Here is a 22,101-nt window from a genome sequence, read left to right on the forward strand (position 1 = left end):
ATGAAATAGTCATGGAAAGTCATAATGACTGTCAGTGGTCATAAAACATTGCATGACACTGTTTGAAGCAGCGGTCGTCCCCTAAAATTGATTCATGGCACATACCATGAAATAGTCATGGAATGTCATAATGACTGTCAGTGGTCATAGAACACTGTATGACACTGTTTGAAGCAGCGCTAGTCCCATAAAATCGGTTTATAAAACATATCATGAAGATAGTCATGAAATGTCATAATGACAGCCAGAAGTCATAAAACACTGACACTGTTTGAAACAGTGGTTGTCCCATAAATCGATTCATGGAACATATCATAAAAATAGTCATTAAATGTCATAATGACCAACGGTGGTCATAAAACACTGCATGACATTGTTTGAAACACTGGTAGTCCCATAAAATTGATTCATGGAACATGTCATGAAAATAGTCATAGAATGTCATAATGACCGTCGCTAGTTGTAAAACACTGCATGACACTGTATGAAGCAGCGGTAGTCCTAAAAGTCGATTCATAAAACATATCATGAAAACAGTCATGCAATGTATGATGACAGCCAGAAGTCATCAAATACTGTATGACACTGTTTGAAGCAGCTGTAGTCCCATAAAATTGGTTCATGGCACATAACATGAAAATAGTCATGAAATATCACAATGACTATCGGTAGTCATAAAACACTATGACACTGTTTGAAGCAGCGGTAGTCCAAAAAAATCGATTCATAACAGTATGACAGCCAGATGTCATAAAACACTATTACACTGTTTGAAGCAGCTGTACTCCCATAAAATTGATTCATGGCACAAATCATGAAAATAGTCGTGAAATATCATAATGACCGTCGGTAGTCCTACAACACTATATGACTGTTTGAAGCAATGGTTGTCCCACAAAATTGATTCATGGCACATACCATGACATATTCATGGAATGTCATAATGACTGTCGGTGGTCACAAAACACTGCATGACACTGTTTGAAGCAGCAATGGTCCCGTAAAATTGATTTATGGCACATATCATGAAAATAGTCATTAAATGTCATAATGACAGAAAGCAGTCATAAAACACCGCATGACACTGTTTTAAGCAGCAATAGTGCCGCAAAATTGATTCATGGCGCATATCATGAAAACAGTCATGAAATCGCATAATGAAAAAAGGCAGTCATAAAACACCGCATCACACTGTTTGAAGCACCAATAGTCCCATAAAATGGATTCATGACGCATATCATGAACATAATCATGAAGTGTCATAATGAAAAAAGGCAGTCAAGTCATAAAACACCGCATGACACTGCAAAACCCAGGGGTTGTTGAATCAGTAGTCATAAACTCAGGATACATTGACGAAATCATGAAAGTCTCAGTCATGACATGACTGAATAAATACGGAATACATTCGCATGTGTTGCTTGGATTAAATTTGGTAGCGCTTAGATTAATTTGGTTGGTGTCTGGATTAATTTGGTACAGCACTGGATTAAATTGGGTACCGCTTGGATTAAATTGAGTGATCAATGGATTAAAATGAGCGGGAAAACCTGTAGTTCAAGGTGTGCAGCCCAATCGAAGAGACCTTTTGAAGAAGCAGCCGAATGTGTTAATAACCGTGTTCACGCTAATGACAGTGCCCCCGGCATGTCGGCACGGTTTTTATTTGCGCAGGTGTCAGTATTTGGTGATAGCGCGCTAGTTTGAAAGAGCTGTCACCATATTTAGTTAATTGTCTGGCACGGTCCTACGGGAAGCAAGCCAGTAGACGTCAGAAGAGTGCAGCGACGACCTTTAGGTAACCGACTAGTTTGCTATAGGTCTCTTCGATTTGTGCACTTGCTGAACTAGTTCAGGCGCTGTATTCGTTTTGCCAGTGCTGCTCGCGCCTTCTGCACTCTCATGTTCATTTTGGAACGTGTTGCACCGGCCTGCACGTGCTGTATAGGAGCGCACGCGGAGCAGACGACGCATCTGTAACGCCGACGGTTCCTTGACATGCCTGTGATGCACCAGTTGCATTCTCGCGAGTAGCGATAATGCGGTTGTATTTGAGAAGTAACCGAACGCTTGATTCCAATCTTTACCTGGCACGGGCGTAGTATAATTAGAAGTCCTATAGCCAAGAGTTTTCTCTAATCCAATTCCAATTCAATTATAATCCAATTATAAGCCAAAATCCAGTTCTAAGTCAATACAAACCAATTCCAAAGCCATCTCATTGGCCGCCATTAGCTCCGCCCACTTCACGTTGATTGGCTCATGCCAGGCCTACTGATCGTTGATTGGTTGACCGTAGCTCCGCTCCTTAATGCTAATTAGTTTGCTTGGCTCCGCCCACTTCACGTTGATTGGCTCATGCTAAGCGCACTGATTGCTCATTGGTTAACCGTAGATCCGCCCCTTTATGCTAATTACTTGGCCCCGCCCACTTCACGCTGATTGGTGCACGCCGATCACTGAGCTCCGCTGATTGATCCATTCTAAGCCTACTGATCACTCTCCCAGACTTTCTAAGTGCTCTGATTGGCCCGTTCTAAGCCCACAGATTGGCTCGCTGAACATAGCCTTTATTCGCGGCCACGAGATGGCAGCGACCCCGCTGCGGCTTTATCTCAGATGTTCAAACTTACCTTGTGGCGCAACCAGAGCCATTTATAGGGAGAGTTTGGCCATTTTTTTATCTTTTGCCGCCTCATGGGAGGAGCTTATTTTGATGTCAGAGTCGTCGTTGCGCCGCAAAAAAAGCTTGAATCCGAGCGGAACCCGCTAATCAGCCATGTAGTCCTCGCCATATTGATGCTGCCCGCCAGCTGTGACAGCTTCATGGTCGCGTTGAATGTAATCTACAGGAATAACCGGCTTATCACCCACTGGCGCCAGTGATAAGGGAGGCTTTATTGCCGAACTGACCCAAGCAGCACAATGTACTGAAAGTCGAGTGCAATAGGGGTGGACGGGTAGGTAAAAGGCCTTGAATAGACTGGTGAAACTAAAGAACATTGATAAGACACATACCGTCCACCCCTATTGCACTCGACTTTCAGTACATTGTGCTGCTTGGGGAAAGAGTTCCAAGGGCAGAAGGCTTTTGAAGCAAGAAGTACGCACGTGTCATCTCTGCTTGGATTGTAAACAAGGATCAGCATCAACATGGCGTCGGCGACCGGTTGATGACTGGATAACAATGGAGTACGATGGGGGGAGGGAGGTCGTTCAGCCATGACGTCGCATGACGCGCTCCTCCTAATAGCCAAACTCTCTCTGGAAACGCCTTTGGGCACAACTCTTTACTGGCTCCACCCACTTCATACTGATTGGTCCATTCTAAGCCTACTGATTCAGACTTCTAAGCCGGTGCACACGAAGCCTACTGATCACCCTCCCAGTTCGAGACGCTCTGATTGGCTGTCCCCAATCTAAGCCTACCGACTGGCCCTCACTGGCCCGTTCTAAGCCCACTGACTCCAGAAGGCGCAACTCTTTACTGGCTGCGCCCACTTCACGCTGATTGGCCCTTCACACCGATTGGTCCATTCTAAGCCTACCGATGGCTGGCCCTGATTGGTCCACGCACTACTTTTCTGTGTGGCTGGCACGGTAAGTGGTCGATGTGCGGGTGTGAACCTGGAACGTGCGCGACATTTTGGTGTGTCGGCGCATGTTGAGCCTGTGTGCGTGGGCAGGCTAAAATCGTGTGAGCTGCCCAGCGCCCGAAATTAGTGCCCTACTGTGCGGGGTCGCGTGAAGAGAATCTACGTACTGCGTCATACCGATGTGATGAGGTGAGCCCTTTTTTTTGTTCATAGTGCGACGATCCCAATATTTCTAATATTGATGCTTCCAGTAGAGAAGGAACGCGGAGGTGCGACTGCGCGGGATGTTCTGTGAAGGCAATCTGGAATTGTGTGTCTTCATACTTGGGTTGAGTACGTGCGTGCATAGCACCAACCAATTTCGGTTTAATAAGCGTTGGAGCCTCACCACGTAGCATCACTATGCTTTGTCATTCCGTTTGATTAAATTAATTGCTTATGTTGAAGTGCACTCTCTAAAACTGCAATATACGCCGACATGGGCAGACTAAAGCTGCGCGAGCTGTCCAGGCGCCGTCGGAAATTCGTGCTTCAGATATTGCTGCATGGTGTCGCGTGAATGACAAGTTTGTGAATCTATGTGCCCGCCTGCAAAGGTGAGCGCATTTTTTCCGAGATGAACTTGTTCATAATGCGTCTGTGCGTCGTTGTGCGAAGGAACGCGTGCGAGGTGTGTCGCGTGCGCTGGCTATGTTTGCACACTGGGGTGAGTTGTGAAGGCAATTGCGTTTCTTCATACTCAGCTTGCGTTGAGTCTTCTTTTTTTAAGATTGAGTACGTGCGAAGCTTCACTGCATAGCATTGTTTAATAAGCGTTGGAGCGTCAGTGCGTCTTGAGCTTTAACCGTATAGCATCACTGTGCTTTTGTCATTCTGTTTAATTTAGTTAATTTCATGTGTTGAGGTGCAACGCACGCTGTCTAAAATAAAAACGAACCCAAGCTCGATAGGGTTTACCGATCATTCAAATTGTTTTTCTCTGCACAGCATCAACTATCGATATTTTCTCGATCATGTGCTTCTTCCTGCTCAGCTTTTTTTTTTTATTTCGAACGCGTGCTGGCTTCCCTGCTTAGCGTCACGATGAGTTTTTTGCACTCTGTTTAATAATGTTTTTTTGTGGGTCTGTGACAGAATTCGTTCTTAAGGATGAACCCACTTCATAGCACCATTTACCATTCTGCTTGATTGAAATAAATTTTAAGGATGAAGTGCAAAGGACACACAAAAAACGACCCTAAGATTGATCCCAGGGGTGGGCTTCACCTAACGCACGCATGCAACCGGTTGAAGCCAATTTTACTCGTGTAGAGCGTGTTTTGAGATGTGTACCCTGAGCGCGTTTTTCTTTTTTTTTTCGCAACTGCGTCTATGTGAACAGCGGCATGTAAGCTGTTCAGCCTTCTAAGGCTGGCTCTTGGACCACCATGAGTCACCATGGACCTTTTTTTTACACTCGCGACGCAGCTGTTCATCTTTGCAAAGTGGGTAATCACAAGCGACGCCATCTCTTGCATGTGTAGGGAACCTTCTTCGGCGCCGTCAGAGCATGTGAAAAAGTTTCATTGTGAACCAGTGAGCAGCCGGATGGAGGCATGGGCCGATAGCAGTCGGAGCCTACCAGCCCCAGGCTAAATCTATCTTATGGTAACGGTTCTAATATCTCACATTATTAAACTTATATTATTTCATCTAGAAATTAGAGGGAGTAGCAGTTGGATCTAACGATGAGTGGAAGTGACCAATTGCAGTTGGAACCTGTTAGGGAGCTCTAGACATAAGTGACCAATGAGAGGCTTGTAGTCAGATGGGCCAATGAGCAATGCACTTGCAGTTAGATGAACCGATAGCAGTTTGTGTCTATCGAGGGCGTGTCAATGAGTGACCAATGAGCGCAAGAGATGACCGGGACTAATGATCTGTCTGATGCAGCTGAACCAACCCATAGCTGGACCAGGAGCCTGTTGTACCAAATAAAGGTTGAAATCAACAATTGTCGTGTGTCTTGTCTGAAGCCACTGCATTGTGGTTTAGGAGCGACAAATGCGGGCTAGCCAATCACTGTTCAGTAGGCTTAGCGTGGGGCAGTCAGGGCCAGACATCGGTAGGCTTCGGTGTGAAGGGACAATCAGTAGGATTAGCGTGGTTCGGCTTAGAAGTCAGTAGGCTTAGAATGGACCAATCAGCATGAAGTAGGCAGAGCTGGTGAAGAGTTGCGCCATCTGGTGTCAGTGGGTTTAGAACGGGCCAGCGAGGGCCAATCGGTAGCGGCCAATTAGAGCGCTTGCAGAGTGATCAGTACGCTTAGCGTGGACCGGCTTAGAAGTCAGTACGCTTAGAATGGACCAATCAGCCAAGCCGTGCCCTATGACGCAGCTGGACCAATAGCATAATTTCTATTAAATGTGTAGGGAACCTTCTTCGGCGCCGTCAGAGCATGCGCAGAAACGTTGTGAGCCAATGAGTAGCATGGTGGAGGCATAGCAGTTGGAGCCTACCAGCGTATGAGCCCCGCAAACTTCCCTTATGGTAAAAGTTACAATCTCCCACAGTTAAATTTATCTCATCTAGAGATGAGTGTGACTGACCAATGAGTGGCTTGCAGTTCAATGAACCTATAGCAGTGGGTGAGTGACTACTTGCTGTTAGATGGACCAATCGGTGTTTGACCCTATGAGGGAGCTGTGACCAACTAGAACCAATAAGGAGCTGGGTGAGCGGCCACTTGCAATCAGGTGGACTAACGAGCAGACCACTTGCATTTAGATGAACCAATAACAGTTGGAATCTACCGAGGGAGCTGAGTGAGCAATGAGCGCGAGAGATAACCGCATAGAATTATGGACTAATGATCTCTCTGATGGGACTGAACCAACCCACAGCTGGATTAGGAGGTTGTTGTACCAAATAAAAGCTCAAATCAACAATTGTCATGTGTCTTGTGTGAAGGTGCTGCCTGGCTTAGGAGCGACAAATTCAGGTTAGCCAATCACTGTTCAGTAGGCTTAGCGTGGACGAATCAGGGCCAGCCACCAGTACGCTTAGAATGGACCAATCGCTGTGAAGGGCCAATCAGCGTGAAGTGGGCGGAGCCAGTAAAGAGTTGCGCCATCTGATGTCAGTGGGCTTAGAACGGGCCAGTGAGGGCCAATCGGTAGGCTTAGATTGGGGACAGCCAATCAGAGCGTCTGGGAGGGTGATCAGTAGGCTTCGTGTGTACCGGCTTAGAAGTCTGAATCACTAGGCTTAGAATGGACCAATCAGTATGAAGTGGGTGGAGCCAGTAAAGAGTTGCGCCCAAAGCCGTTTACAGAGAGAGTTTGGCCATTAGGAGGAGCGCTTTATGCGACGTCACGGCTGAACGACCTCCCCCGTCGTACTCCAGTGTTATCCAGTCATCTACCGGTCGCCGACGCCATATTGATGCTGATCCTTGGTTACAATCCAAGCAGAGATGACACGTGCGTACTTCTTGCTTTGAAAGCCTTTTGTCCTTCAACTCTTTCAGTTCGGCAACAAAGCGCCCCTTATCACTGGCGCCAGTGGGTCACAAGCCGGTTATACCTGTAGATTACATTCAACGCGACCCCGAAACTGTCGACGGCTGGCGGGCAGCATCAATATGGCGAGGACTACATGGCTGATAAGCGGATTCCTCTCGGATTCAGGCTTTTTGGGGGGCGCAACGACGACTCTGACATCAAAATAAGCTCCTCCCATGAGGCGGCAAAAGATTAAAAAATTGCCAAACTCCCCCTATAAATGGCTCTGGTTGCGACACAAGGCAAGTTTAAACATCTGAGATAAAGCTGCAGCGGGGTCGCTGCCATCTCGCGGGCGCGAATGAAGGCTATGTTCAGCGAGCCAATCTGTGGGCTTAGAACGGGCCAATCAGAGTGCTTAGAAAGTCTGGGAGAGTGATCAGTAGGCTTAGAATGGACCAATCAGCGGAGCTCAGTGATCGGCGTGCACCAATCAGTGTGAAGTGGGCGGAGCCAAGTAATTAGCATAAAGGGGCCGTGCTACGGTTAACCAATCAGCAATCAGTGGGCTTAGCATGGCCAATCAACGTGAAGTGGGCGGAGCCAAGCAAACTAATTAGCATTAAGGAGCGGAGCTACGGTCAACCAATCAACGATCAGTAGCCTGGCATGAGCCAATCAACGTGAAGTGGGGGGAGGTAATGGCGGCCAATCAGATGGCTTTGGAATTGGTTGGTGTTGGCTTAGAATTGGATTTTGGCTTAGAATTGGATTGGAATTGGATTAGAGAAAACTCTTGGCTATAGGACCTCTAATTGTACTACTCACGGGAATGTATTTACTGCGCTGAAAGGCTCAAGCTTTGGAGCAGCGGATATTTTTTTTTTCAATAAAGATATACAGAGATAGAGGACCGAGCTGGAAAAACAAAAACTCGTATTCGTACATCTTCCCACAATGCTCCCGTGATAGCCAGGAACCCGAAGGCAATCTTCCTTCCCTTTCGCGCAAGCAAGTAGAATACGTCGCGAACTCGTTGTTGCTCTCGCAGTCCAGCAGCTCCAAGGCTGCCATTACGAACACTTGTTCCAATGACAACAAAAGCGAATGAAGCACATGAAAGGCAAGCATGAAGAACATGACAGTGGCCGCGGTGCGGACAGCTGACGAGTAGCCTGCACTTGCACTGTCTCAGTCGGCGGCGCACGCTTTTACGCCATATCGGCGCTCTCATGTATTAGTGCCGGAGGTGCAGCCAAATAGAAAAGACCTTATATTTTTGGAAGCTTCAGGTACGCCATTATGCATTACGTACTTATCTCTTTCAGGAAGCATATTTGCGCTTTTCTGTGCATATGCTATGGCTGTATTGCCGTTAACGTACCTGTGCTCAATGATGTTCACCAATGCTGCCTGGGCGTTTTCAATCTTGGCGTTGCTTCTTTTCCTAGCGGGTAAGTTTGGGTCTTTCGCTACAAATTTCAGCAAACATGCCGCTGACTTAGCCGCGTGAAACAAGTGCCGCCAGAGCAAAAATAACTTTTGAGGCGTTTAGATGTGAAATGCCTCCAAATGCTTCAGTATGTCTGCATGGCAGTAGCGGACAGTATCTTTTGTCTCGTAAAAGCCTGCAATGTATTGTATGGGTGTGCATCACGTGTAGAGAGGAGGACGTTTCGGATAGGTGCTGTTGGGTATCCACTCTTAGAACGGAACTTGATTGCATAGCATGCTCCCAGTCAACCTTCACCCCGAGTTTTTCTCCCCTGATCTCTTGAACATAAGAGGCGTACGCGTTTTTCTGACACTTCTGCTTGCTTTGCAAACAGTTACTGCACGATGGGACACATCGCATTTCAGAACTCTGGACAGCTGTTTAGGCCTTGTTGGGCCATGCGCTTATGTTGTTACGTTAATTGTAACAAAAAGGCGTACGCCCGGCACTTTCCAGAAATCAGGAGAGATGACACTATCATTCTCTACAATAATTTACCTTCAGCGTGTTACGTGGCCAAGTTCTGCTTAATTACATAGTCTCTATATGCCAATGGGACAGGAAAGGGGTAGGCGAACAGACAAGGTAGCGGTGTAGTTCGTGACCTTTATTGCACACCACTGTACCGCAGGCTTCGATGCTATAAAACTTAAGCTCGGTTTCAACCCTCAGAGCGCGTGCTAACACGTGCTTGCCGAGATGGGTCGTCATTCGCCGTTGATGGACAATGGGACTGTCACACCAATGGGACTCTCAGATGACCTTTTGTTCCGTTTGCTGACTACGTTTCTTTCGCCAGGGTGCTAAAAGGAGGTTGTCACAAAGAGGCGAAAGGCGCCGTTGTTGCCATAGCAACGGGGTAACTTTTGCATATACCGTTCAATTTCGACACCGCGTCGTTTGCACCATCATACCAAGAGTGTAAAGGTCGACGAGTGTGAAGAAGAGGTCGTAAAGTGTCAAAGGGGGTCGAAATGGCGAAGTCCCGGTGGTTGCGAATTTGCCCTCAAATTTGCTTGGGTTCCGTCGGAACCATGGCAGACTTCCGCGCATTTTCTCGCTTTTAAGATGTCTGGCGTGCTTCCACGGTATCACTTTACTGGCGGATCCCTAACTTTATTGAAAAGCCAAAACAAAGGCGAAATTAGAAAGCACCATTTACATACAGCACCCTCTTGTGGTTTCTACCTTAAGCAATGTGTTCTGTTGCAATGAGCCCTAAAAACGTGTATTATAATGTAGACTGGTAAAGTTCCTATTATCGTAACTAGCTAACTTAGTTCGTTTAATATGGCACGCTTAATCGAGGTCATGTCTAAAAATCTAACATACGCATACCGTTTTATATTATGTATATCGTTCTTATATTAAACTGTACAATTTTACAAAATTGTCCATTTGGCCTATCGAGTCCGGGCGGACCCAGGCCCACCCTCTTGAGGGTGTGGTTGGAGTTTCGTTGTCCAAGTGGCGAGTAATAGGGGCGGGGAGAGGAGGAAAACTAATATGTAACATAGCATTGGGGGGCGGGGGGGGGGTTTGGTTCAGGGCCGTCACTAGTGAGAGTGTATGTTACGGAGGCTGTTTTGTGAAACGCTACCCTCCAAGCTGTAACATGGGAAACATGCTCTATGATTAAAGGGGTTTCTCCCGTTCCAAGGGGCTCTGCTGCCGCCTTTTCCCAACTTCGCCGTCGCCTCTGTAACAATCCCAGTGGAATGGCATAGCCATAGCATAGCCGTTGATAATATCTCTGTGGCACCATGATACAAGTCGTTTCGGTCGCTTTGGACATATTTTATTTTATTTCCATTTCAGGTCATATCAAGCGCAAAAGGTGATGAAATTTGCCATTTTTCCCTGACGAGTGCTCTTTTGAAAGTGATTCTTTTTTTTTTTTTTTCAAGCGCGACCCCTCAGGGTACAACAAGGGAAAGACGTACGGGGCTCAAACTCCGCGATCTTAATTTCACATATCCATATTACGAAAATCAGCTCAGGACATCCTTGATACCATTTTTGTCAGATGATATTAAGCGCCGAAGTTGATGAAATTGGCCATTTGCCTTCGCGAGTGCCGTTTCGGAAGCTATTCTGTCAGACGCGACCTCTCAGGGTGCAACAGGGGAAAGAGGCACGAGCCTCAGACTCCACGATCTGAATTTCACACATCCACATTACAACATCAGCTTAGGACATCTTTAATACCATTTTTATTTCAGATGATATTAGCGCCGAAAATGATGAAATTTGCCATTTGCTGTTCGTGAGTGCCGGTTTGGAAGCAGTTTTGAAGCGGCATGAAGAAAACACGAGCTACGGAAAGAGGCGCTTTCTCCACTTCTGTCGATCGCCTTTCCAATAACTACTCAGAAAGCAGATTATGTTTCGCTGCTTTATGACACATGATCACACCAATCCTGCAGGAAATGCTCAGCTTCTTAGTTCGCATCTTGTGTCAAATTACGGCGCCATAAAACGTTACCGCCACTTCGACACTGCGCCATACATGTTGCTGTGATGGCGTTGCTTTTGAGTGTCCGCAATGGAACTTCGGCCATTTCTGAAGTGATTTTTTTTTTCACTACGCTATGCGAGTATGTCATGAAGATCATGCGTGATAAATCTAAATCACGTCAAGAATGGGCGAATATGGAACATACGCAACCGAAATTGTGTGTTTTTGTTTTACGACCCCTCACTAAATGCGCGTTAGGAAGGATGTCGGAGCTTTTTCAACAATCTCTTTTTGATGGATGGAGGGAGCGTTTAAAGACGAACAAAGATGTCACCCATGTTAACCCTTTGGTATTTGCAGAAAAGCAGTAACGCGCCGAAAACGTGCATTGCTTTTTTTTTTTTTTTTTGCAAATGAGGATATTTTACGATTTTTCATCTGGACACCTGCAAAACCGAGAACCTGAAGGATACAGCAAACAGTAGAGCAGCACATGGTCAATAAGCGCAACTGATTGCAACTGTGGTTGATTGCATTGATGAAGATGCAACTGTGGTTATGAGCGGCGTACAGATGTGGACAGACGAAGACAGGACAGCAGGAAGGAGTGGGGGATCGGGGGGTTAGTATGCGTCCTGGGCCGACTTCAGGGGGAACTGTGCAGACATTCGTCTGGAACGTCTTCGGAAAACCCAGCGAAAACGCCAGACAGCACAGCCGGTGGTAGGATTCGAACTCACCACCTCCCAGTCAGCACGACACCAACGAGTGAGACGCCTTAACACACTCGGCCATGCCGCTGGTGGAAACTAGCTTCGTAGTCAATATACCTATGATTCACAAATGTGAGCTAAAAAGTTAGAAAATGCACAGACTAACAATACATGTTCCTACATATTCCTAACTACTCACAAGTTTAGCTTATACAAGTTAGTGAAATAGGGGAAGATCGTCATATTATCAACCAGCCTCATATTATCAACGCCTTATCAACAAGTAACGAAGAGGAATGACAAAAGGCCGTTAGCAGCTACTTACCGCCAAAAGAAAAAGATATGCGTGTCTTCTGGCGAAAAATTGAGAAAAAAATTCTCCTTCGTCGTTATCTCACTTCTTTTGTCTCTGTTCCACGTCTTCCATATCATGAAAACTGCAGGAGAAAGAGTCCGCCACTACCCGTATTTGTGGCGGAGATACTTTTCGGCGATCGCTACTTCGCTACTGAAAAAAGTAGCGAATACTGTAGCGGCGCTACTAGTAGTGCCGCTATGTACAACACTGCCTCCGACACACAGGGTTAGAATCCTGCTCCTATACTCCCACTTCTGACACTTTGGATACGTCTGATGTAATAAGCGCTCCGATACGACCATGCATCTTACACATTCGTACACCACACGCTGACTTCGTTTCTTAGCGTCCTATACCACTGACAACAAAACATTCCACAGAGTGCGCAGAACGCAAGGCGCTAAGGTTGCTCGGGGCCGAACAGGAGACGGTATTGCTTGTGTGCGCGGAGGCTAGTAGCGGCATTATTGGGCCTTATGTGGAAGTGTACATCTTCTGAAGAGCTTCGAGAACGTCACGTCGCATCAGCACGAGAGCGAAGCTGCAGCTGCAGAGAAATCCCGTAGGAGACCCAACATAAGCGACAAGCGAGCTCAAATATACAGCTCTATCTGTGTATTCTCAAAAAGCAACTACGGACAACAACCTATGGAAGAACAACTATGGAGCTACATTAACAGCGCTGTCGCTGTCGTTGATTTGATGCCACTGTAACTTGCATCATAGCTTTTCTCGTTTCACCCTGAGCGATTTGACTGGAAACACTGCGTGTCGATGTTCAAGTGTGTGTTTTTGTTTTTGTTTTTTAAGAAAACTAATTGCATACAGATAACTGTTTGTGGTAGTCACGAAGCATCCTTTCATAATGCGTCACAAACGGAAAATCTTCGAGATGACTTGCTCGGTTATACTTCAAGTGCGGGGGAGGATAAGTAGCAACTTTTGATCTCCTTCGCATTGATGGTTAAGGGAAGAACCATCTCTTCTAATTAGAAAGTTCATTAGCGAAAATAGGGCAACGGTGCACGTGGGCGCTAGTTGAATACCAAATATAACAGGGTAATTCCAAAAGTAACTACAATTGCAATACAAATTATTTGCAAATGCAACTGAATGACAGTTACATAGTATGGAAAGTAACCCTGAAGGTAATTACTGAGCATGCAATTTCACTACTTGTTCTCTGTACGTGCAGGTTAGGAAAGTGCTAGCTCCTCAATCGGCTGCGCTATTAAGACCCTACCATTGCAGAACACACTGTTGGAAGTGTGTGCCTTTGCGTGGAAGTGTTGATAGACAGCTAATACGGAGGCAGTTAGGGTACTGCTGCATTACACCCAAGAAGTGTCTAATGCTCAGCAGTGAATTGCTATGTTGTATTATACACATACGTATATACGCATTTAATTTGCTTTTGCAGGTATGGTTGGCTCCCTGGCTGTGGAAATGTTTGGAATCCTATTGAGACATGCACCTTCCGACGCAACAAGTATCTTAATAGTATTGTGGGGATTCTTTTGCCGTTGGTTTCCTACCTACTCCCTCACGCGTGGTGTGATTAAAATCATCCTCCTGTATAAGTTCAACGTACTTTGCACAACTGGAGGCGATGTACTAATTGAAGCCTGCTCCGACCACTACCTCTCCAATGATGGAAGGATTACACCATGTTGCAACGGTACGAAATATGACGCATGTGTCAGTTCGTCAGCAAATACTGGGGGTTATCGTTCTGTGGAATACAGGGTAATGCCCGCAGGCACTGTCACTCTCTCGTCCGTGTCTCAACACTTTAATGCTGAGCTTGGAGTGCAAATTCCGAGTTTGCACATTCAGAATCATGCTCTTGCTACAAATATTGAAACAGTGTAGGATAAAAAGGGAAGCGAAATCGTTCAGCTGCGAATTAACGGCACCTGAACCAAGACAACGAGGGCCCCCTGTCACCCACTGCTTCCTACTGTATACTCTCTTTATCTGTTCACATCTGTACGCCACTTATAGCCACAGCTGCATCACGGCGCTAACAAAGAATATGAGAAAGAGAGAGAAGGCGGGATAATACACAAACTCGAGAATTTGTAGCAGTACAGCAGGGCGTGGCTGCAACGAAAAACCGGCAAAGATCGCAGACTGGCCCATGGGGGGTCGACGCAGACGGCTACCTTCCGGAAGGAGTGCCGCTCCAGCGAGCGTGCTAAATTGAATAAGCTCTTTAACTGGAAGCACTTCAACGTCTTCCATAGGGTTTTCCTCTTGAATGTATAAGAAATCCGCACTCGAGGTTTTTGCGTTTTATTTTATTAGGTAGGTGATGCCTGTCAGTCGTCACAATATGCGCGATATTCGTCAACTATTTTCTGAGCCAACTACCTTTCTGGAGAGGGCCTTCGCATGTAATGCGTTCATTGCAGCATAAATTGCCTTGCCTTGCTGATTGCTTCTGGAATCATACTGTATCTCATTTACCTTCCAGCATTGAAGAATAATGAGACAGCTGGGGCGACGCTGACGCCTCTCGGCATGGGCTATGAAACAGGCTTGTTTGAACTGGTCACCATGTTAGTTGAAGGCTTGCTGTATATGGGACTCCTGTCGCTCATGGACTCCCCTCAGATGAGTGCCCTCCAGTGGTACTGGTATGGACGCAACGAAACCCAGGGCTCTGCTGATCAGGACAAGGGTCCGAGACTCGTTGCTGTCGCTCTCGACCACGACGTGGAGAAAGAAGCAGAACTTGTAGAGGAAATTTACAAAGCCCACGTCTTTAAGAATGTCGCACTTGCTGTCCGCGGCCTTGAGAAGTGGATCGGACACATCAATAGGGTACGCCCACTACTACACCATGATATATGAGCAGAATGACCCATGTTTTCGTTTTTGAGAAACAGTTGAAAAACATAGGAAAATTCCTCCAGCATGAGAAGGAGACGTGCAGGAAACAAGGGAGCGCTACTTTTGGCTACAAGCTAGCTACAAACGAAACCCAGCCAGAGACAAGGGACGGCAGACTTCACGCTACATCTGCTTAAAGCTACATCTACGCTAGATGTACTTTTGGCGTATAGCATTTCAGACCCATTGCAAAACTCGAAATGTCGTATTCAGTTGCAGGGGCTAGATAGAAAGGTGCGCATTTATTACAGGATTGAATATTCCGTACACTTTAGTGCATCGCACTGGCAGAGCAGGGTCAAAGTTTCTCTTCCGGAAGGGGCAAAAACTGTTCTATTGGCAGAACCGGGTCAGGCGTTGAATGTTCCATTGGCGAAGCAGGAGCACAACATTTGCTCAAAGGAGCAACAGTTTTTGACAGAGCGATTTCGTTGGGGCAAAGCCAGCGGAGCACGACGAAGGAGTGAAATAAGTGAGGCCGGTGATATCACAACTTTTATTTATTTATTTTTATATTTTTCGTGTGTCGCGCAGGCTGTCGCCTTTGGAAACATCACACGCCTCACTGTGTGCTTCAATTTATAAGCCCCGAAACAGTTTGGAGAACCCCATATGGCCAAAGCAAACCCGAGAACGCGCACGACTAGCGCGTTATACGCAAAACGCAGTCGCACTTTGAATGGGTGCCAGCATTCCATTGACGAAGCAACACCGTACGACCCCGCCGCGAACATGCTTAAAGGAACATGGAAAGGTTCGAGAATACATATGTCGAGATAACTCGAAATTAGGATTACAAGCTCTGGGACACACATTCGCACAAAAACCACGAATGCAGCGCGTTATCTCGCAGCGCAAGACCGCTTTTAATCTGGGGGTCAGAAAACCTGCTCCCCTATGCTGCCTCTGCCTCTGCGACGTCATGTGCCTCGCCAATACCAGTGGTACGAAGCTGTCATAGAAATCTATTGTAGCGGGAAACTCACGTGCCCTCCGGAGCTGAACCAATGACTGAGGACTAGCCACCCTTTTTTTTTATTATGTCGCCAATGACGTGTGGCGTGCGTTACTCTCGCACTACTCTCCTCCTTTCTGCTCTGCTTCCCGTCTTTTGATCTTGTTCCCTGTTTCTCTTTTGTGCTGCTGTTTGGTTTGCGCTTGTTCGAATGCAGTGGGTTACAGAAAAACGACGGAGCCTTGGCTGTTTTTTGTTCCATGAAGTATATTATTGTGCGGTACACGTTTATGCAAGCAACACGTACACAGCATGTCTACAGTAATGCAAACAACATGACATTAATATAGCTCCGGAATTTGCTTGAAGAAATCTGACGACGTTGGACTGCCTCGGGCAACGACTGCTACGGGCGGCTGGAGCTCAGTGGCTGCAAGATTAAAATTAGGATCAGATATATAGGTATGCATGTGAAAGTTGCAATGTAAACACAAAGACTAAAGGTTCTACTGAATGCGAAAATAAGACAAGTTACGGTACGGTTGTACAAGTTGTACCTAAGTACAAAAATATCATTGATTGCACTACCTCACAATGATATATAAAGGATGAACACCCAGACAAACTTGGCTTTGGAGCTATGTACAGGACAGCTGGATGAAACTGGTCGAGCGAAATCATCGAGAATCACAGACACACTGTAGTGTCACGCCTTTAGAGAGTAGCATAGGTCTCTTAGAGAGTAGGACGTGAGCGGGTATTTAATCATAACATGAAAATGATATTGTTTCACGAAACGAAATAAAATCTACCATCGTAACTGCAAAGCTACGCGGTTGGTCACAGCGTATTCCCCCGGATTTACAGTGACTGTTGAGATGCTTAAACACAAAACACGAAGTGAATGCGGTGTTGTAAGGCAACAAACAATAGCAAATGACTTACCTGTCGACAGCCGTTGACCGGGTATATAGGAAGAACGAGGCGTTCGGACTCTCAAATCGTTTCTAGACCGAGCAGCAGAGCAGAAATGTTGCGCAGACATCCTCCCTGGGTGCTGTGACTGTTCGAGGACAGTGACATAGCCAGTCAGCGCTTTTAAACAGGAAAAATTGGAAATCATAGAGAAACCCATCCGCTATACACAGCATGAGCCATCCGGGGCGGACGCCGGCGACCGCGTGGACACAGGTTTCAGCCGACACAGCCGACGCGCTGTCGCCTGTTTGAGCGCTCTCGAACAAATTTGAAAACGACCAATCATCGTTCAGAAAACAAATTCATCCCCATAGGAACCAATCAGTAAGCACTAGCCACTGGATGTCGCCCTGACGTTAAATTTATGACGTTTTGTGACGTCCGAATACGTGAAACGCATGAAGCGCCTGACTTTATCCCACAAAAGAACTTGCGAGTTTCGGACCCTTGCCAATACTGATGCGAGCGCCTTCTTTCTGTGTTTCTTTTGCAGTCGCATTTTACGCCGATCTTCCCGCGTCTCGACTGGTCGCTCTCGTTAGCAGATGATCCGCGGTGACCAATTACAAGACCTTTGCCGCCTAACGTCACGAGCCGCTTGGACCCGCTGAGCGAGGCCGCCGCCGCTGAACTCTCTTGCAAGGGAATTATCAGTAAATTGCCACTTCCCCATGAAAGTAGTTTGCTTGACGGTTCCTGAAAGTAGTATACTCGTACGACGCAGTAAAAAACTATGTTCCAAGAACCTTCCATGCTCCTTTAAAGTCCACCCAGAGGGGGCAAAATTTGCTCCTCCATTGAAATTAACCATACATGCGCTAAACATACTAAATGGCTTCCTACTAATTCCCTTGAGCAGGTAACTGGTTCACGTCACGATCGTCGTCCCCACGGCTGCAGTAAAGTGGGATATATTTCTGTTGTATCTGTATCTGTACCGTTCGTTGTGTGCTATCTGGTAGACAAATAGATAGATAGTTGGCCGACAAAATGGCGCATTCTCATGTGTTCCACACTATAATCCCACCTATAATTTTTTTGGACAACGTTTGTCTTAGCCCATGACACTCCGAGGAAGGAAAACGAGAGAACTTTTTATGTGGAACTAGACAGACATTTTTAGAACCAACTTATACCATTCACTGTTTAATTGTCGTAAATCTTCCGCAGTTCAGACGCGAAAGGCGAAAATATACACCTGTAAAAATTTGGCTTTTTTCAAGTCCGTCATAGAGACCATGCTCCATTGTCTTAGATAGCATCCATGTTTTCGAAACTTAGTTCGTACACTAGAATATTAATTGATTGGTTTACTTTTCGGAATTACCTTCCGCAGATAAAAACAGTGGGCAGTCTCAGCTTCACGTTGAAGCAAGACGAATGTCTGGGTTTGATCGGTGTCAACCTCTCGGGCAAGACAACCATCATGAACATCCTCACTGGCTTGGTTGTGCCTACGTCCGGCAACGCCTACATGCCAAAGTTAAGCTTACGAGGTGACCTGAAGCAATGGCAGCAGTGTATTGGCTACGCTCCAGAGTCCACTTTCCTAATTCCCTGTATGACTGGACGGGAAGTGCTGGATCTGTTTGCGCGCTTCAAGGGGATATCAGACAGGTCACACGTCGTCACAAACGTCTTGAAGTTTGTCAGCATTACGCAGCAAAATACCATGTGGAGCAAGTACAGGTGAGTGTCAGGTACTTCCACACATGTGGGTAAGGTCAGCAATCGATATGACTAATGGTTGGAAGACGGAGGCCCGCAAAATGGACGGGCGGCGTTTTGTACGGTCATTTTGCGGCAGTCACAAGAAACACCGCGGCATGGTGACGCTGTGCTACATATGGCATCATAGCGCTATGCCTAGCATTTCGCGACGTACCTTTCGATGCTAACATTCAGTAAGTTCAGACTCTTGAGCTACATAAGTACTCAAGCGGCTTAACCTTAAAGTGCAGGAAAACAAAATGGAACGAGATTCATCCGTTGTTCACACTAATTAAAACGAGGCTTAAGCAGGAGTTTTTCCAAAGAACAATAACGTGTAGAAGAGTGCCAATCCTGAGGATCCTGCAGAGTTCGAGGTAACTCGTTACAAGTAACTCGTTACTGTAACTAAGTTCTATTTTTTTGTAACCTGTAACTTAACTGGGTACTTTTGCGCCGTGGTAACTTTAAGAGGAAATCGTTTCTTTGCAAAAGTAACTTAAGCTAAGTTCCAAGTTACTTTTAATTCGCTTTTCACGCACAACCACATATTTTCTTGCTTTCTCTATGGTTCTTTCACGGCATTTTACGCCATAAAACGTGATATTCAATCAATGACAATATTCTATTCAGGAATTAAGAACCGCTGCCATTGAAATGAAGTGTCTCATAATCACAATTTCTTTGTTTGATAGCGAAAGCTGTAAAGTGGAGGTATAAAGGGGGTAGGGGATATTTTGGAGTCGGCGGAAGAGTGTCTGAAGTGTCTAGTAAAGCGCCTGAGGCTCATGTTTGGCAGGGAGCGGGGTTTATAGGGAGGGTTTGGCCAGTGGGAGGAGCCTATTTTGAAGCGAGTCGTGTTACGTCACTCAGCGGACCGGAGCAAAGTTCCAGCACTGCCGCCGACGCTAATTCGTACCAAAGTGCAAAGTTGGGGTAGTTGGTGTGACATTACTAGTTTAGGCTGCCAAGGGGGACTATGGACAAAGTAGGAGACACGACAACAGAAACAGCTTACTCTCAACTGACGAATTTAATGCAAGGAACAAAAATATCTGAACTACAAGATATGATGACGTCAACGGCAATGACAGCAGGCTTAGCACAATCCAATGGCGATATCACGATCTGTGCGACTTTCAGTTAGATAATCAAATTCCGCAGAAGACAAGGCTATTGACGGGGAGCTGACACAATCGGGACCATGCTGAAAAATGTTGATGGCCTCATGTATCTCCCTCACTGTCTGATTGGGATGCTTGGCAAGCATGCACGTGCGGTCAAATCACGGTGTACAGCCGCAATCCCGTCAATTCGTCAGTTGAGAGTAAGCTGTTTCTGTTGTCGTGTCTCCTACTTTGTCCGTAGTCCCCCTCCTAAACTAGTAATGCTAATTCGAATCAGACGCCCATGCGCATGTGCACTGAAGTGATGCCCGCACAGGCTCTGAATCGTGAGCACGGAGGAGAAGTAAGGAGACCGAACTCCGCTGGAAAACGACGTCGCAATTCCTCGAGTCAATTGTTGGCCGCGGCGCGGCGCTCGCGTTCCCTCCGGTGCTAGCTCCGCGAAATCGCCTGCACGGCAATGCGCCGTTTGTGCTCGAATACTCTATTAAAAAGCGTTCAAAACGAATGTTTGATTGATAAGCATAAACAACGGTGTCTCCAGTAACGCGTTAATATTTTCTGGTCAGCTACAATTATTTTTCTTTTCTTTTTTTTTTCAGTTTCTGCTACTTCATTTTTGTCTCATAGATGGAAGCTACCTGTCGGATAAAAATGAAATCGGAAATAGGAAGACAAAAGAAACTAAACTTTAATACGTAAGACAAACGTCTGATATTGCCAAAGGTGTAGTGTCGAATGCCTCTGACGGAATCACCTGTCGCTTCTCCCCGGCCGTCGGGGGTATCGTGCCCTTCTCTCTTTGGTGCGCGCGTACTTCGACCACTGATCTCTATGTATATAGGCTGGATCGCGCATAGGAGAGGGGCTCGTGGGGGAGAGGTGCGGCAACCGGCCGCCATGTTGGAGGGCCCACTGGCACCGGCTGCTCCCTTAGGAAACAATGGGAAGCGATTTGATTTGGAGTATTTTTTGCGCTTTAAACGCTCCTCATTGCTGACTAGCACGCATCTTTCTAAGGAATCAGTGTGCTGATGTATTCCAAACGTGCTTCAGCCGTGTTTTTCTAGTTTTTAATGCTAATTGCCTTCTTTTTCTTCTCCGCTGCATGTATTCCGAATAGGGGGTCGTAACTGTCGTGCACAGGCGCGTACGCATGAAGGTGAATTTGGTGAATGTCAACCTATAAAATTAATTATTTTTATTCAGAAAGATTTCACACTGTCTGGGTAAGGTACCTCCACATTGTAAGGTACCTCCGTTTTTATATTTTTTGTGTGTTGTTCGGTTTTCGTGTGGTGTTCCGCGGTTCTCGTTCGTTATTATGTGATTTGGTATTGTACGGTTCTCGTTTGACTTTTTCCAATATCGTATTATGTTCTACGAGTGTCTGCGTGTGTGTGCTACAATAAGACCTCGATCCTTATTCTGAAGGGGCTCGTTATTTTATTCACCACATCGCCACCAGCAATGAGGTGGAGTATAGACCTTGGCAATGAAACTCCCCATTCCTCATCTTAACATAACGTTATTGTCACGAGTGCTTTGCAGTTGTTCAGCTGTCAGCGTATTTCATTACAGAAATTCGAAGCGCTGTGCACGAAGAGCATGCACATGCATGACTTATCACACACGCTGTAGGAGCAACTGCACATACGAGGTTAACACAGCAGTTTATTTGCTTCCATCGTACCTCACAGATTAAAAGAACAGTGGAACAAATTGGCATATTGGCGTAGGTTCTGCATCCGGTTCTTCGGCACAGCTGAGTGACTGAGGGGAACCTGCAAGCACAAGCGCATTGTTTATAGAAAATACATGGTCTTGAGATCTGTAGGAGCAGTCACACATACTTTCTTAGTACGCAATGGCATCAGCGAAGTGCAAACAAGTCCGAGTTGTCAGATGCACGCGATTCGAATAACAGATTTTTCTTCAAAATAAAGAGCTTGAAAATAATATTGTATAATATTGCAGAAAAATTAACAGCAAGGTGACAATGTTTACTTCACGATGCCATTATGATGATAATTAGACGTTGACCACTAGTTATTTAAACCTCCATGCAGCCTTTTTCTAATGCACAAATAATGACACAGGAATGTATAAAATCAATTATTATTAATATCAGATATCACAGATATAGCAGTCGTCCTGGGTTACAGGTGATGGTTATTGGTGATGGTTACAGGTGATGGTTACAGGTGCTGTCTTGCCCTGTAGTCTAGCTCCTTGTTGTCGCGCATGCGAAGGGTGAAGTAAACAGGCTCGCTACAGCCCAGCTGTATCCGTCTTCTGCAAAGTCGAAATCAGTGCGGCTGAAATCAAAACGCC

General features: G+C 46.1%; 1 protein-coding gene across 3 annotated transcripts in view; it reads left to right on the plus strand.

Annotated features, from left to right (window-relative positions):
- The window catches only part of LOC135391463 (phospholipid-transporting ATPase ABCA3-like), a 288,004-nt gene that overhangs the window by 239,546 nt on the left and 26,357 nt on the right, over positions 1–22,101 (plus strand). For all 3 annotated transcript variants that reach the window (XM_064621719.1, XM_064621720.1, XM_064621721.1), the window contains 4 exons: positions 8,407–8,532; positions 13,523–13,780; positions 14,579–14,928; positions 18,267–18,619. In XM_064621719.1, the coding sequence (XP_064477789.1) occupies positions 8,407–8,532; positions 13,523–13,780; positions 14,579–14,928; positions 18,267–18,619 (1,087 nt within the window). The remainder of the gene's footprint in view (positions 1–8,406; positions 8,533–13,522; positions 13,781–14,578; positions 14,929–18,266; positions 18,620–22,101) is intronic.

Source organism: Ornithodoros turicata, chromosome 4 (genome assembly GCF_037126465.1).
Source record: "Ornithodoros turicata isolate Travis chromosome 4, ASM3712646v1, whole genome shotgun sequence".
NCBI lineage: Eukaryota > Metazoa > Arthropoda > Arachnida > Ixodida > Argasidae > Ornithodoros > Ornithodoros turicata.